At 35.3% G+C, this 18,255-nt stretch overlaps 1 protein-coding gene across 6 annotated transcripts in view; it reads right to left on the reverse strand.

The window, feature by feature from the left end:
• The window catches only part of AHI1 (Abelson helper integration site 1), a 92,525-nt gene that overhangs the window by 54,691 nt on the left and 19,579 nt on the right, over positions 1 to 18,255 (reverse strand). For all 6 annotated transcript variants that reach the window (XR_009818236.1, XM_061990789.1, XM_061990785.1 and 3 more), the window contains exons 10-18: positions 18,027 to 18,179; positions 15,722 to 15,854; positions 14,615 to 14,738; positions 12,116 to 12,345; positions 9,861 to 9,964; positions 9,146 to 9,264; positions 5,441 to 5,571; positions 4,053 to 4,193; positions 1,906 to 2,102 (exon numbers count right to left, since the gene is read on the reverse strand). Coding sequence is in view for 5 of the 6 variants with exons in the window: in XM_061990789.1 (XP_061846773.1) it covers positions 1,906 to 2,102; positions 4,053 to 4,193; positions 5,441 to 5,571; positions 9,146 to 9,264; positions 9,861 to 9,964; positions 12,116 to 12,345; positions 14,615 to 14,738; positions 15,722 to 15,854; positions 18,027 to 18,179 (1,332 nt within the window). In the remaining variant the exon portion in view is untranslated. The remainder of the gene's footprint in view (positions 1 to 1,905; positions 2,103 to 4,052; positions 4,194 to 5,440; positions 5,572 to 9,145; positions 9,265 to 9,860; positions 9,965 to 12,115; positions 12,346 to 14,614; positions 14,739 to 15,721; positions 15,855 to 18,026; positions 18,180 to 18,255) is intronic.

The raw sequence follows: 18,255 nt of genomic DNA on the forward strand, positions 1-18,255 counted from the left end.
TGTAAGATTTTCATGGTTGGAGGGAAAAATATAGACAACAAATCATAGAAAAGATAGCTATTTGTTCAACTTCTAACACAGGCAATATAACTAAAATTGGCAAATTTAATTACTTTTCAGGGAAAATTCATTACAATTTCTAAAACCTTACAACAAACCATTTCTGAAAGAAATACAACATAAAAGTCTAGCAAAACTTTTATATGTTACTAAATATTTTACCTATTTAAAGCTTGTAGTAATACTTCACCATTTCATATCAAGATTCATCAATGAAATTACAATGATTCAACAGTATCTGCTTGGCAAATGAAAAAAAGGTTTATTAAAAAGAATCATACAGTAAATGAAATACACATGGTTAAAGAACTTCAAATCCATCTAGGTGGACCTGCTTCTGCAGGGAGGCTGGACTAGATCTCTAAAAAGTTCCTTCCAACCCTACCATTTTATGATTCTATGAAATCGTATACCTAAGTCATAGACCTCTTAACTTTGATGTCAGAAGATAATTTTATACGCACTCATTACTGCTGTTACATACATTGAACCCAGAGACCCTTGTCGTGGTAGATCTGCTGTTCAGAGGTTTCACTACCTTTGTCTCATAAAACGTGACCTCATGTGTAATCTGAGGCCAGGTTTACTGTCTACAAGGCATGCTGCCAACATGGTTATTGTCCCAATATGGTAATCTCCATGTGTCTGTGACTACAAGGCATTAGCATCCAAACATGAACTGAAGACCAGTACAAGGTCTAAATAGTTTTAAATTTCTTTTTATTTTCCCCATCAGAGAGATACAAGATAATTTGTATTTTAGCCCTATCACAGGGCAGCCTGTCACCCTGTGTGTAGCTTAATTAAAACTCTTCTCTGTTTTCACTTGTCTGTACCCAGACGCATTAGCACATTCTCATATACGTGTCCAAGTGGCAACTTTTATGCCACCTACTTTGACTAACAGTTTAGCAAAGCACTTATATGAGTACACGTTCTAACAAGCCTCTCAGTAAAGCCTGCACATACCAATACATGTTGGAGAATGAACTCTTAGAGAGTAATGTAGGGAAAAGGGATCTGGGGTCCTGGTGGATGGCAGGATGAGCATGACGCAGCAATATGCCTCCATGGCCAAGAAGGCCAATGGTGTCCTGGGGTGTATTAGGAGTGTGTGCAGTAGGTCAAGAGAGGTTCTCCTCCCCCTCTACTCTGCCCTTGTGAGATCACATCTGGAATACTGTGTCCAGTTCTGAGCCCCTCAGTTCGAGGACAGGGAGCTGCTAGAGAGAGTTTAGTGCAGGGCTACCAAGACGATGAAGGGAGTGGAGCATCTCCCTTCTGATGAAAGGCTGAGGGAGCTGGAGCTCTTTAGCTTGGAGGAGACTGAGGAGTGTTCTCATTAATGTTTAAAAATACATAAACAGCAGGTGTCCTTTGCAGAGCTAGCTGGAAATGGCTGTGCCCGTTACAGGGCAGTCTATGACCTCCTTGCCACAGGTCAGCCCTGCAGCCTCCCACAATGAAAATCCTGCCATATACGCCACACAGAATTCTAATACTGAATAGGAAAAAGAAAAAAAAAAAGGAAACAAAAGAGAGAGACATTCTTCTAAAGCATAGCCATAACAATCTAAGGAGTAAATCACATGAATTGCAATGGGTGTGGACAAAATCCAACCCTTGCCATTGATACTTTATAAATAAAAATAACTTAGTTTTATATGATTAATTTCTTTTAAAGAGCTACTTACAGGTGCATCAGTATTACTAAGAAATGTATTTATTTCTGCAGAACAGATCCCAAGACTACATATATATGTTTTCTGACACATAACAGACTCAGAACATAAATTTTGGCTGAGAAGACTATACACTTCTGGAAATTAAGTAAGTTTGACTTACCATGACAGAATCAAGTTTTTGTTTCACCTTCTGCATTCTCATTGATGCTCTTGCAACACTGACAAACTGATCTGCTGGAGACATCATGGAACTTTTTTGAACAGGGATTTCAGAAAAACTGCTCAAGAACTGTGGCCCTCTTGGTGCAGTAAGTGATGAGCTAAGATCTTTTATGAGTTCAGCCTCCTGTTGTGCAACTGTAGAAATAACCAATATTGATGTGTCAGGTGAAACTTTACGTTGCCATGGAGAAAAAAAAAATCATTGAATGATCACTGTTATTTCACTGTCTGTGTCTTCAAACACCATCAGAATCTGTACTAACAGTGCCATAGGAAAAACTTGAAAATGACAAGAAAATTTCTGCCTACTACCCCATTCTTCCCTAACTCTTTCTGATCACAATATCTCCCTTTTGTTATCTGTGGTCAGCAACCTCTCACACAGAACTGGTATTTTTGTATTGCTTATAAACAATAATGTTCTTCATGTAGAAATATTAGGGTGGGGGAAAAAAGAGAAATAAATTTTTTGAAGGCAAAAAAGTTATAGAGCTTGCACTGTGTTCAAGTCAACATTTGTTACTAGTTCTACATTTTTTACAAGCTAGTCCAAATAAGCTTATTATACTTGAGTAATATTTCAGAAGTTGCTAGACATATACAGTCATTGGAGGCAGTTTACTCTAGAATACGACACTTTTGATGAAAGTTGCGTTCCACTGTCATTTAAGCAAATGGTTTGACTATTGCAATTTATTTTTTTGTACCATGGTCTCAATATAACAAAGGTTAAAAGAATTCTTTGTGAAAGTTGTGTCCAGGACACTCATAAGAACTGTTGGGTGCATGTAAAAAAAATACTGTTGGAGTCTTAACTGTGTCAGTGACTAAAATGAGTATTACTATATGATTAACCCTTTCAATGCTAAGGCAATAAGACTGTCTTCTGAAAGCAAAGTCTGTGCTTTTAACCAAAAAAGGAACAAAAAGTTAGTAACAGAAAACATAGAAAAGACCACAACCTATGCAAAACCTTACTATCATCAGTACTTAGTTAGGCAGTCAGATGATACAAAGAATTACCAGTGTGATATCTATGTCATCTCTCAATATACACACACACACATATATTAAACTCTCCTCTTAGCTTTTTGAAGCTTGTCTGCTGAACAGTCAAAAAATCTTAGAGAAATCCTTCAGCCCAAAACCTTTTCATTGCTCTCTAGGATGCATGTACCTTACTGGGTTGAAGTTTAGCACTGAATATTGGTTGTTAAGTCATTCCACTTTATTTTCCTGTAAAAGTCAACCAGTTCAACAGACCTAGACTGTGAGATTTGATATGAGTAATCTTTTTACTACACGTTATTTAAAAAGCAAATGTATTAAGTCAGGATTAGTGTTATAATTTTATGTTCATTGCAAATATAATTAAAAGTAAAATTTGTTCCAGATATGCAAAGTTTATTGTATAATTTGTATTACCTACTGTCTAGATGCAACATCACACCTGAAACTATCTTAATTGAAAATGACACCACTAAAGCTAACCATAAAAACACAACTATCAGAAAAGCCTGCACAGAACAGTCTGAGTTTTATTTTATGTATAAAAAATTTAAAGTTCACATTTATCTCTATTTTCTTTTTAATATATGAGGAATAAACATATCTTTGACACAACCATCCCACTGACATTATACCTGTTTATCAGGACACTCATTTTTACATAGCTCCTTGACTTTATTTTGTAACGTAGTCAGCAGAAAACACTGAGATTTCTAATAAGCTATGTTATTTTCAGAATAATAGTATTTTCTGGCTCCATAATCCACCTTGATACTGAAAAGGAGCTTTTAAATATGTGTATGATGCTGTCTATACATGACAAAGTACTGTAAAAACTGCAGAGGATGACATACATTAACACATATAGATTGGAGTTTGCAACTGGTTAGCCCCGCTCAAAGCAGGGTCACCTAGAGCAAGGTGCTCGAGGTCATGTCCTGTTCAGTTTTGATATCTTACAGGACAAAAGTAGGTATTATCATCAAATGACTGTTTTCTTTTTCCTTCAAGATACTAGCAAATCACTCCTAAAAATAAAATAGCTATAGGTGTGTATCAAGAAAAATAGTACTGTACCTTTATAATCATAAATGTATACAAGTATTGGCTGGTTTTGACCAAAGGCACAAAATGACACCATGTGTTCATGAGGATGAAAGGCAACGTCACGAAGTGGAGATGTGAAAGACAGTTCAGAATATATGGCCACCTGATCTCCTACAGAAGTGAAATATGTTTATTAATACCATGGAAACATAATTGATGTAGCAAAATAACAGTTGATTAAAGCTTTTATTATTGCAGTGCAGTGATTGCTGCTGTAAATAAATATTCTTCAGTCAATTTCCTTCTTGAAAAGTAGTATTTGGCATAAGACAGAAACCACTGCATGCTTTTAAGCCACTAAGTCAGAAAAGATAGTGCTGTTGTAACTGCTGCAGGAAACCCCAGAGGATTCATCGGGTTACCTGAGTTGCCTTGTTCTGATAAGCAAGTTCTGGAAAGGCAGCGTTCCACAGTGTTTGTTCTTGCATTCTGCCAGAGATAGCTATCTTAGTTTGGATTTTGATTATATACTATTGACAACAGGAATCTAAGGAGTACAAAATTATTTTTTTAAAAAAAAAAAAAAGTTCTTCAGCTGATGGCATTATGAATGCAGGTACCTGCAGGTACAGGTTCTTCCCTCCTTTACTCTTTTCTTAATGTTTTCAGACAAGTAATGTAGTGGCATAGATGTAAGCTAACGTAGTTGGAAACATGAAACAAAATTCAAACCAGAACCATTGGTTAGCTGCCAGTTTTGAAATATTTTTTTTTCCTTTTAAAAAATTATGTAGATCATAATTAGAGACAGAATATATCATCAAAACCAAAAGGTGTATTCTGCTATCTTCTACTGTTATTTTTGAACTTTTTACTTCTCTATACAACAAACATGATGACCTCTCTATCTTACACTTAACAAAATCTTTCTAAAAAATGTTAAGCATCTATTTTGAAACTATTGAGTCTGGGGAATAACTAATGGAGAAAACTTATATTACAAAGGCCAAAAATATTTAGTCTTTGACCACCTTTGGGAAACAGATAAAGTAGTTCTCAACAAAAGTTTAATTCCCAAATACTCAAAACACAACAGAAAGACTTATTTTATTGAAAATAAAAATGTGCATTCCCTCTTAAGATCCTCCTCTACATGTAAAGAATTGCAGTACACAAAAAGCTGTTCAGGTGTTCCTTTCCTGCTGGTTATTACAACTATTACCTCTGCCTATTAATTTCCTCTACAGAATTTAGTCTTAGAAATTAATCATAGCTATCCAAAAGGTGGAGCTAAGGCCTCAGGACTAAAAAATATCTTACCAAAGTTTTATTCCATATCAAAAGTGTTTCAATAAAGCTTATAAAAACCTTTCCCCTCAGCATTGACAACCTGGCTTAAGATCATAAAATATAGTTACCTGTTTCTGGATTCCAAACGTAAGCCTTTCCGTCTTCACTTCCAGAGAACAGGAAGGTACCACATGGTGTTAAGGTGCTGTGAATCTTTTCTCTGTAATTTGTAGCGCCTATGTATTTCTTCATAGCCAAGCTTAAGATAAAGAATAGTTTGCAAATGTAGCAGATGCTTTCAGAATAGACCAGCTAACTTTTCACGTGTTAGTCCCCTCTTTTACTCCTCAGAAAAATCAATACACCTTACATTTGAAATAGATTTGCAAGCACCTGAAAAAACTGAACATGAGCGAGCAATGTGCCCTCGTGGCCAGGAAGGCCAATGGCATCCTGGGATGCATTAAGAAGAGTGTGGCCAGCAGGTCAAGGGAGGTTCTTATACCCCTCTTCTCTGCCCTGGTGAGGCCTCATCTGGGGTCCTGTGTCCAGTTCTAGCCTCCTCAGCTCAAGAGAGATAGAAAACTTCTGGAGAGAGTCCAGCACAGGGCCACCACAATCAGGAGACTGGAACATCTTTCATACGAGGAAAGGCTGCAGGAACTGGGGCTGTTTAGTCTAGAGGAGACTGAGGAGGGACTTCATTAATATTTACAAATATCTGTTAGGATATCATTTTTCTTCTATTTTATCTAGCAAGAGGACAAGGGGTAATGGGATGAAGCTGGAACACAAAAAGTTCCAGTTAAACAAAAGAAAAAACTATTTCACTGTGAGGGTGAGGGAGCCCTGGCACAGGCTGCCCAAGGAGGATGTGGAGTCTCCTTACTTGGAGGTCTTCAAGACCTGCTGGGACACGTTCCTGTGCAATCTGATCTAGGTGGAACTGCTTCTGCAGGGGGGTTCGACTAGATAATCTCTAAAGGTCCCTTCCAACCCCTACCATTCTATGATTCTACGATTTACCCACTTTTTGGTGAGTGCAGTTTTTACCCTTTCTTTTCCCTGACTTAAGAAATGCACCCAAAATCAGAGATGAAAGTGTACAGTCTTGTCTTCAGTAGGATATGGAAATACTGAGACCTAGAGAAGGCAAACATATGCAGTAATTTTCATTTTCTTGATCCTGGGCTTTGTAAAAAATGGGAAAATTCCACTCTGTGTCAAAAAAAGTTTTCATTATGTTTCCTGAACTTGATTACATCCCTGTGGTGCTTAAATTTATCCAGTGGCTCTGATTAACTAATAATATCTATATAGTTAATATTATTCTGCAACTTAGGAAGCCTAATCTTTTTCAGTTAACCCCTACTGGTAAGCATAGTAATAATGACCTATTAATGAACTATGGTCAAACAATTTGTAGGCATCATATAAGAGACAATTTACAAAAAGATATAAAGAAACATAAAGCAGCTTGTAAGCAGTTCTGGAACATGAGGTACGGTTTGAAAATAAATTCAAAAATTCAAAAGGGAAACTAATAAAGTAGTAATATTACAATGCAGAATTTGAGGCATGAAAAATAGCGATAGGCCATGACAACCCTTAGACAAAAGACAGTAATTTTTAAAATGTGTTACTGCAGAAACAATGGAGGTTTGCTGGGTCAAGTGTAGTGCAGTTACTCTGACAGGAAAATTATTTTTAACAATATGCTGAATAAATATACCCTATATACAACTCTATTTGGCAAGTAAAGGAAAAGGATGCATTAATGATCACAGTGCCAAACCATATTCATCCAAATAAGAGAGTTTTAGCTTTGTGAAAACAAAAGGTAGTATCTCTGAGATGTCATGTAGAAGAGCTCTGCAAGATGTAAAACAAACCTGTATGTGAAGCCCTAAGGAGAGATCTGAAACAAAACCAAATCCACAATCACATACCCGAGTGACAGGACAGCAGCATTATCCGAAAAGATCAAAAAAAAGCAAGTTGAAAGAAGAAAGTTAAGAACAACTAGCTGTCAATCAAAGTGAATTGTGTTGATCTGTGACCTCCACCCCCTCTTTTCTCATGCAGCGAATGAACAGTTAATGCTGACGTGTAAAATAATCACTGTTGAGTATCTGACCCTGTGGTTTATTGATAGACAAGCCAATGCAACTCTGGGCTGCAGTGAAAGCAGTAGTCCTGCCACTGTCCTCTCCACCCTTATTTTCCCAGGCTCTCCCTCATTTCTTCTCTAGTGTTTGGGCAGCTATCAGATGAGTTAGATCAGATAGTTGATTAAAATAAAAATTAATCATTTGTATTTGTAGGCTGATTTTTAGTCGTATCAGATCACTGATCTGACTTACCCTGCATCAAAAGATCTCTAAAGGTGATAAAAAGGAAATGCTAGGAATACATGGCCAAAGGTGTGATGGTGTGTCCTACAGATAAAATGACTTAAAATAATTGTGAAATTGCATGCCATATTAACCCTTTCTTAGAGATTAATATGCATGTCCATTTTTCTCTCACAAACTAAAACTTTTTTTTTTAGGAATCATAGTGATAGAAGAACACTATCTGCTTAAAAAACTACAGGTTCCCTCTATTAATTCACTAATTTCATGCTTTGATTGTGTAGATAATTTAGCCTTCTAGCATGGGTATTATAATTTATCATTTACAGTAAAAGATGAAGAGTGCACTATAGGACTGGAAAGTCTTCAGCTAGTTCACATATCCAACACAATATATTCTTTAGGAGTGAGATTTCCTGAGAGAATACATACATATACAAAAGTATGATCTAAGAGAATGTCCTGTGAGAGCATAATGGTATTTCCCCCAGGTAATTTCATGTAAGAACACCAGAGACTTTTGATTTTCTCCATGGCAAGGGAAGGGAACCCAAGAAGTTAGCAATGAATCATTTAGAAACAGTGTTTGTATCTTTAAAAGAATGTTCTGGTGCATCTTCTCAGAATGCGTAACTGGTAGGAATGAGACTCTTAAGTTTCACCCAGTGAAACTAAGAGGGAATGGACGCAAACTGAAATACAGGAAATCCCATGTAAATTAAGAAAAAAATCTTTGATGGTTAATGAACACTAGAACATGTCGCTTACAGAAGCTGAAAACTCTCTGTCCTTCAAGATATTCAAAACCCAACTCGAGAAAGCTCTGAGTAACGTGCTATCATGCTTCCACTATTGGGGTAGGACTAGACATTCTCCCACCTCAGTGACTAAAGCAATTCTGTGATCATCTTGCGTTTTATTACTTAAGTAGTTTATTATTTAAGAATCATATTAATAACTATTAAAAATGAGAATATCAAAAAGGACTAAATTAATATCTCACAGCCTCCTTAATATACCATAATACATACATCACTGCATTTCTCAGTATTTGGCATGATGATCTTCACTCCATTTTAGCAGCAAAATACTCTTCCCAGAGTCTTAACAATGAGAAACTACCGCACAAATAAATGTTATTCTTTCAAAGTTATTTTCACACCCAGAATGCATTTTTAAAAAGTAAATTCAATCTTTAGAGGACTGGTTTCTTCTCCTCCATGTCACCTTAAGCTCCCAAGTAATTTAGTAATTTTTGGGATATTCTATTCTAAAAGACTTGCCCAATATCACACAAAAGCTTTGTAATACAGTAGTGTTTTGAAATTATTTCCTAACCCTAATATTGCTATCCTTGATTATTAGGACATCTTTCTTCTCCACAACTGTACATTTAATGGTTTTATGATACTTTATTTCCCCAAGTAAATTTTAAAGTGAATAAAGAAAAACACACTTGTCACCGAAGACACAACTTACATTCTGAGATCCATGATTCTCAGGGTACTGTCTTTGGCATGGATTAATAAACGTCTTCCATTTGGATGCACCTCCAAATGATTTATTGGTGTTCCTTTAATATCATTTTCTTTTATTTCCTACAGAAAGAAGGAAAATAAAGTAAAAACCAAAGTTTGTGTTTTAAGCCTCATACTTTTACACATTATTAATCAATTTTCTTGTATTACTCTGTTTCTGAACTCTTCATTCTATTGGCTTAAGGAAAAAATTTGTTCCTATAGTAAGGCATTACATCTCAGGCAATCAACTTTTCACAACTGCAAGGCAGATTCTGCTATGACTGAACTTCTGAAATACAGTTGACAGCAGAAATATTGACTGAACATTAGACCTAGATCTAAGATAGAAACAAAGGTGATTTGTAAAGCCTATGGTCTATTTTATAATTGTGTCTCAAGAAAAAACTTAATGCATTAGCATTTATCTGTTAATACAATGCCACTAAACCTCAAGTACTTTTATGTTTTAGAAATAAAAAATTTAAGCTGCAAAACAATTAAAAAATGGACTGAAGCACAGTATGTTTTATTAGCTCTATTTTTACTATTATTTAAATAAATCTTTTCAGTTAAACAAAAATTATTGTATCAAAAACCCCTTGAAATCAAATCAAATTACTAGATTTGAAACAGTTCACATAAAAATTACAATGCTAGTTTAAGGAACCATATACCTTATTAATCTTCCAATTTTGAAACAGGTGTTGAGAACTTCCTTTGACAGATGTATCCCAAACTATTATTAGTCCTGAATTATCTCCTGAGAACATGTGGAGCCCTGTGAAATAAAAATGTCTTACAAGTAGACTATCTCAGAAAAGAACTAATACAGAAAAGATTGTATGAACAAGAAGACTTTACTGTTTTTATGAATAGTCAAATACCAATTCTTTCCTCTTTTGCTATGATATACTCACTGCAAATACATTTTGCTCATATTGTCTAATATAAGTTGGTAACATAAATCAGATTCTGAGGTGCTGACTTTTCTTTTAATTTTTTTCATTTTTAGTCTTATTCTAGGACCAGCAAAAAATGAGCAGTTATAGCTCAATGAGCTTCATGTGCCATGGTTTAATCCCAGCCAGCAACTAAGCACCACATAGTTGCTTGCTTGCACCCACCGCAGTGGGATGGGGAGGAGAAAATCACAACTAAAAAAGTAAAACTCTTGAGTTGACATAAGAACAGTTTAGTAACTAAAATAAGATAAAATATCATAATAATAAAATATGTAACAATGATGATAAGGAATGAAACAAAATGATAAATAAAACCCAACGGGGGGGGGGGGGGGGAAGTGATGCCCAATGCTCAACACCCAGTAAACGCCACCACCCAGCAGTAATCCACTCCTCCCCGCCAACTCTCCCCAGTTTATATACTGTGCAAGGCATTCTATGGTATGCAACAGTCCTTTGGCTAGTTTGGGGCAGCTGTCCTGGCCATGTTGTCTCCCAGCATCTTGTATACTTGTCTGCTGGCAGAGTTTGGGAAACTGAAAAATCCTTAACTCAAGATAAGCTCTAATTAACAACCAACAAAACACCAGTGTTACCAACATTCTTCTCATGCTACAATTAAAAAAAAAAAAGTAGCACTGTACCAGCTACAAAAAAGATTAGCTCTACCCCAGCCAAAACCATGGTAACATGGTAGTCCATTTACCTATACACTCACTCATAGCATCTTGAACAAAAAAAAAAAATCCAATAGTTGTCCTTAAGCTAATCACAAATGCTTATCCTTTATAAAAATGCAACTCTTTCCCCTTTGTAGTATGTACTCCAGAAAGGAAGTACCTAACTACTAATGATATCACTAATATCTGTCTTCAACTCTTCCCACTCTCCACTAGTACACATTGGTACATCTCTCACTTTCAGGTTTTAATCTACTAGCTGACATTATTCACAATGGTCAAATCGTTGTCCTCTTTTCAGTTTTTCACATTCCCTGTCAATGTTGAGAAGTTCCTCACCTTCCAACTTCTTCAGTCTAACACAAAAATTCTTACAATCTAACTACTGGGACAAGGAGTAATGGGATGAAGCTGGAACACAAAAAGTTCCATTTAAACAAAAGAAAAAACTGTTTCATTGTGAGAGTGATGGAGCAGTGGCACAGGCTGCCCAGAGGGCTTGTGGAATCTCCTTCCTTGAAGGTCTTCAAGACCCACCGGGGTCTTGAAGACTATGTGACCTGATCTAGGTGACCCTGCTTCTGCAGGGGGGCTTGACTAGATGATCGCTAAAGGTCCCTTCCAACCCCTACCATTCTATGATTCTATGATACTGCTACCTCATATTCTTTAACTTTGTATTGAGTTGATATTGTCAAATGACAATTTGGTGGAGCTGTCTCTGATAATGTTCTGATCATGCAATGCTTGTTCTGAAAGATCTCTAGAAGCTGGTTTCAAATGTCCTGCTTCTGCAGAAATTACTACATAATTCTTCCACCAAGAAGAATTCTAGCCAAATCTGCCCTTTTTTTACCTCTCACTAAGTGCTAGGCTTTCTACCTGCATCTTGATGTATTTGTTTCCTCTGAACAACAGCATCTGTGCTTTATGTTCTGCTAATATTTGACACAATAGGTACTAAATCTAAGCAAACTAATGATAGCTAGTTATAGGGACAATGAAAACTAAACCATGACCAAAATTTGACGACTCATCATCAGCTGATCACTACACATTTATTTGCTTGTCCTTTCTACACTCACCTTGCTGATTGTTCTTGATTTATATCAGGGACTGCGTGTCCCTTTGTGTTGGTCCAAACAAGGCATCATACTAACATATTAATTACAAACACAGATAAAACTATTCTGTTATATTCCAGCATTTCACATTGCTGTATTTCATAGAGGCAAACTAGTAACACTCAGTTGAAGATTATTTGGAAAAAATACCACTAGTACGTACCTTCTGCATCAAAACAAAGTGTGTTGATGAAACTTCTGTGACCATCAAGTTCCTGTAGCAGTTGCCCATGGATTTCTTTCACATTTGCATTCCAGATTCTAATCACCGAGTCGTAACATCCTGTTACCACCAATGAGTCAGCAATCGGGTGATATTTTGCAGTGTAAACAAATGAAGGATGAGGGAAAACTCTCACTGCAGATGCCGCCTGCATTTCTATTTTCCACATTCTAAATAGAAAGAATGTTAGGACAGCTACTGTGTAAAGCAATGACATACACAAGTATAACTGATGTCATATTTTGTGCAAGTGGTTCTAGAGGCAGATGCTTGCAAACACTTGACACCACCTGTTTATCCTACCTATTTGTTCCACTTATATGTAATCCTTTAATATCGTACTACCTATGAAGTATTATGATTTTTTACTACTTTACACAGCACTCTGTCTTCCAAGTAAATTGATGACTACTTACTCATTTCATGGATATTTTTCACATTTTAAAATACACAGAGAATACTACAAAGTAGATCCATTTCCTTCTTTTAGGAGTTACATACAAATTATTAAGATCTCCTAGGGCATTACTAAAAAAAAAAGTTAGAACAAACAAACAAAATCCTCAAAAAACCCACAAAGGAACATTTAGGGCTATTATATAACATTCCAGAAATGTTTAAAAGAATAATTAGCTACCACACAGTGATTGTGATCTCAAGGATGTTTTCTTCACATATAGTCAGTTCTTACTATTCATCTATTTCCTACCCTTCACCACCACAGTTGCAAAATCAGATTTTTCTTATGAAGTGTTTTTCGCTAGATGCTATGTATTTTATTATTGAGCATTGCCCAAAGATGAGACCATAAGGAATGAAATAGTACCTGGACCATGAAATATAGGTGGGCAGCACATTTCAGAGCGTGCTCAGTTACAGTATGGAATGCAATTATTTGAGTGCCATCCTTCCAAATGGGTTGACTATACCTGTTGACTACTGAAGCCATTTTAAGCTTACTCTGAGGTGACTTCATAACAAAATTTCAATCCTTCACTGTACTCTATGTACAAAGACCACAGGGAATCTACCTATATTTTAGAATGCTTTTGCTCTAACAACATAGATGTTAATTTATTGCTCGCAAATATTGTAATGCTAAAGCTTGGGAAGGCTCAAGGGTAACACAGAATTTACAGAAGTTCTCAAATTTCCCTTGATGTTGTCTTAAAACTCGGACTGCGAGTTGACACAAATAATAAACTGATAATGATTTTAAAGCAATGGTACGTTGGTCCACATCCTTCAGTTCTACCATGTTGCAATGGCAAAGTGATCCCAATATGAAAAGGAAAAAAAAAAAAAACCCACACTGTTTTACTAAACTCAGACTTTTTAAGGAGGAAAATATACAGAAACTAGTAACTCATGCTGTGACTATGCATAGTACACAGACCAGTACAGTTTCAACTTGCTACTGCAAATTCAAGAACTGGAGAACAGCTCAGTCTTCTTATAAGTAATAGAAATGACTGAAATGGATATTTACCTTAATATAAAAAAAAAAAAAAAATCTTATTTAACCTGCTTCCAAATAAAAATAAAAACAAGGGCTAAATTCCCCAAATTTATGCCTATATACAAGTAGCAGAAAACCCTCAAAACAGTTCCACACATATAATATATCATATAACAATTCTTCTGGCATTTTGATTATGCAATTGCCTGTAGCACTACTGAGTTGCGTAACAGAAAAAACTGATAGGGATCTGAAGAGTAGCAAAAAAGAAGCTCTATGAAAACCTAAGAAGTTGCTTATCAGAAAATTGTGCACTGTCATGGCCATATATTCCCATATTTCTACTTTTTAGGGTTTGCTTTTAAACATTGAACAGATTAGTATTCTAACATCAACACTGCACCAAAGTAACACTTTTTATTTGCAGAGGAAAACGTGTACACATTCTATCTCAGAAACACACTCAAATTTAATTTACAGCAATTTAAGTGGAATTATTTAACAAGATGCCCCAAAACTGTCCCCCACCTCCCCCTGCCCAAATCAACAAAATCCCAAACACACATAAGTACAGTGTGGCCCATTCATATATATAACTTGAATCTCAAATATTCAATTTCCTGCCTCATAATTTGAAAACCTAATACTGTATTTATAATATTGCAATTTCTCCAAGCATAGAATATTCTAACTATCTCTGTAACGTCTGAAAACATAAAGCCTTTTGGATTTTTGCTGGGCTATATAGATACTACAGTTTCTAGAAAAGCCTTGGTCTCAAATATACATACACATTAGGAACCAGCGTAGTAAACACAGCATGATTAACTTAATACATTTTTGTACAAGTATAGAGTAAGTCACAATGTAATACAGTCTTTAATTAAAGCATTACAGCACATTCTGTAAAAAACATTGAATTGGACCTCTTTCTTTTCTGCTTTTGATGCTATCTGCCAGAGCATCTTCATCCTACTGACCTGACAGTGCCATCAGAGGATGCAGTAAGAAGGTGTTGATTGTCTTTTGACCAACAAAGATCATATACTATGTTAAGGTGACCATAAAATTCTCTCAGGAACTGTCCAGAAGGAATTTCATACACTAGTGTTGTTTAAACAGAAAAATAAAGCTTTTGTAAGGATTTACAATCAATTATATGCATTTATTACAGTTTAGTCTAATTTTAGGCTGAGTTTATGCTAGCATAAATCAACTAATTATCTTCTAATTTTCAATGAACAAGAAAGATCAAACAGTTGTAAGATATGTACAGACAGCAAGCATATACTTCCATCTAGTGGTTCATAGATGTCATGAATGTCTTAACCCTTAAGAAATAGCCTACTTGCTTTAAATTAGAACCAGATTAGGATTATAATTTAAAAAACCCCAAACCTATTTTGTTTCAAATTTTGAAAGCTATCCAAGCAATTCTTTGAAACACATCAAGATCGAGATGTCAATCATTCAATATTAACAAGGGCCATGTAATACAGGAATCTAGATTAACTTTTCCTCACATTTAAACATTTACGTTGTATACATTTAAAATAGCACTGTCTTTAAATCTTAAAATCCTTATGCATAGCGTAAGAACTATGCAGTTGAGGCTACTGTGAAGAAGCAGCCTCAAGTCTGAGTAATAAGGAATATATGTAGTTCCAACTGAACTGGACCGTGGAAGACAGCAGCCTCCATTAGTCTTTCTGGAGATTACAATACTTAATTTTCATGACAGGTTAAGAGAAAAACTTAAACAAAAAGCGAGTGAGGCAAGGGCTGGAAAAGTTATTTCACTTAAAACCTTATCAGAAAATATGTTCCTTATGCAAACTGATTTAGTATTTCCATTGAAACTCTGAGCAAAAATACTATGATTTCATACTGTTAAACTGTATGTACATTACCATGTACGAAAAGTCAGTTCCAGCCCTCAATGCTCTTAAGATATTTAAAACAACTGGCAAAACACAATCCTAGAACAAAACCTCTGAAACTTTACCATTTAAAACCACATCTTTTGCCCTCTAATTTCAAACTACATGCGTTATAAAAAAGAGACCCAAAACATATTTTACACTTACAAACAATTGGATAGCCATTCCTTCCCGCACATGCTGCTGCCAGTATTTTCCCATCATGAGAGAAACGAATACAGAAACAGCCCATATCTCCACCTCGCAGTGAAAACAGATGCTTGTTCGGTATGCGGCAGGCCTAGCTTTTCAGGAAAGAATTGGGATTACACACATATGAATATTAACTACCCAATGTTTAAAACACATTCTGAGATCATGTTGTGAAAAAATTTTAAAAAGCTACTTAAAAAAAAAAAAACAAAAAAAACCCCAACAACAACAAAAAAAACCCAACCTTATAAACACAGCCAGTACTGCTTCATAACTTAGGCCACATCTAGTTTGTATACTTTTTTCTGCCTCTTTATTACAGCAAACTAGCAAGTGTTAAAAACTTAAGAAAATTTTAAATTGAAATAATTTCCTTAAGATTAAGAAGTACGTGATGATTACTGTTAATAATACAAGCTGTAGAGTTAGACTGTAATTCAATGTTGTTTGAGGCTTTGTGAACTCAGAAAACTAGCCACAGACAGTATAGCCCTCTGCTGTACCATATCGCCTTTAGCAAGTCTCATCTGTATTTCAATTTCTAAAACTGGAAATGAAGTATTTAAAAAAATTCCACAGGTATTATAGATCCTCTCTCAAAATATTTCCTCTTTTTCACCCAAGCTTTTACTCCAGAACTAAATTCAAAGTTTAAGGTCAACTGTTTAATCTAAACCAAATTTCCATTTATGAATGAAAAATAAATGTGAACTAATTCATATGCATCATATAAAATTGATGTATCAAATAATTCATAATTCTGTAGAACATCTTGGAAAAATAATGTCATCCATCTACCTATATCTGTGCAAACAGATACTGTTATACTGACATTCTTTAAAAAGACAATTTAGCTTTAAAAGGTAAAACAATAATTTAAATGTATAAAAAAAAGAAAGCTTTGAGCAATAATTAATTTTTAAAAAACACATCTGCTTAACTTTGACAAACACACATACCCCATCATGCTAACCTTACTGAAACATTTTCACAAGACAGCACACCACAAACTACATCACTGAAGTTCTTCATTTTTGTAGACGGACTAATCTAAGAGTAAATGAGCTGCCAAATTTTATTTGTACGATGGCAGGTAAATATTCTTAGGATGACACGTCTCTTGGTTTTGATTACATATGTATTGGCAGAAAGGCAACATTCTGAAAAGTAATGAATATTAACATACATACAACTTCTAGGTGCCCTGCTCTTTCTGTTAAAAAAATTTCTATTGTAAACCAGACTCATGTATTCTTTACTATTTTATTATTAGTGCTAAATATTATTGGGAAATAAGTCTACGTATATTTAAGTGCTCTTTATGAAAGTATCTGTACAAGGACTACAGTATGGAAACAAACAAACAAAAAAATCAACGTTCTTTATTTACAAATCTTTATATTCTACTCAAATTTTATCGAACCATGAACTCAAGCTAATGTCATTCTACAGAAAAAATATGAAACGATTGCATGGACATTCTATATGTGATTGAAAAAATACACCCGTTTAAGATTGTTAATTTCTGTTAGCTACAGTGATCTAGGAGTTAGGACAAAGTCAGCAAGTTCTTCAATGAAAGTTTCTACTGTTATACTGTAAAAATAACTTCAACAGAGGGAATAAAACAAACAACCATGAAAATATATTTCTGATCAAACTGAAATCTGAGAACTGGTTCCCTATTTTACTTCTACTACTTGAACAGCCTTACTCTTTCAAATTTATGGAATCATAGAATGGTAGGAGTTGGAAAGGACCTTTAGAGATCTAGTCTAACATACCTGCAGAAGCAGGTCCACCTAGATCAGGTCCCATAGGAACATGCCCAGGCAGGTCTTGAAGATCTCAATGAAAGGAGACTCCACACCTTCCCTGGGCAGCCTGTGCCAGGGCTCTGTCACCCTCACAGTGAAATAGTTTTTTCTTCTGTTTAAATGGAACTTTTTGTGTTCCAGCTTCATCCCATTACCCCTTGTCCTCTTGCTAGATACAATAGAAAAAAATGATGCCCTAACTTCCTGAATTCCTTGAGAATTTTTACAGATAAACTTACCTGACTGTTCTGGGGAAAAAATCAAACATATTTGCTTAGAACTGGAGCATCCTTTGCTACTTCTGAGAGGTCCTTAAGTTTACTATTTTTTTTTAATTTGCTTTAATGAGTGACTATTTTTTATCATATAGTTATTATGAAGTTAAAAAAAGATAGTAGAACTTTAAATTATTTTTCTTTAAAAAGGAAATAAAACCACTTCACCTGTCCAGGAAATCTCGTCCATTTAATCGGCTCTTTTTTCTCCTCCAGAGTAAGTTCACATGATTTTTTAGATCCATCTCTCTGGAGCTCACACAGTGTTGCACTACTTTGTTCTGGTTGAACGGCTGTCACTGAGCAGAAAGAAGGGGCAACCTTAAGGCAAACAAAACCAAGTATCAGGAAAAAAATATTTTAAATTTAAGAATGTCTTATTTGAAAATACTAAAAA

The sequence above is a fragment of the Colius striatus genome, chromosome 2 (genome assembly GCF_028858725.1).
Source record: "Colius striatus isolate bColStr4 chromosome 2, bColStr4.1.hap1, whole genome shotgun sequence".
Classification (NCBI taxonomy): Eukaryota; Metazoa; Chordata; class Aves; order Coliiformes; family Coliidae; genus Colius; species Colius striatus.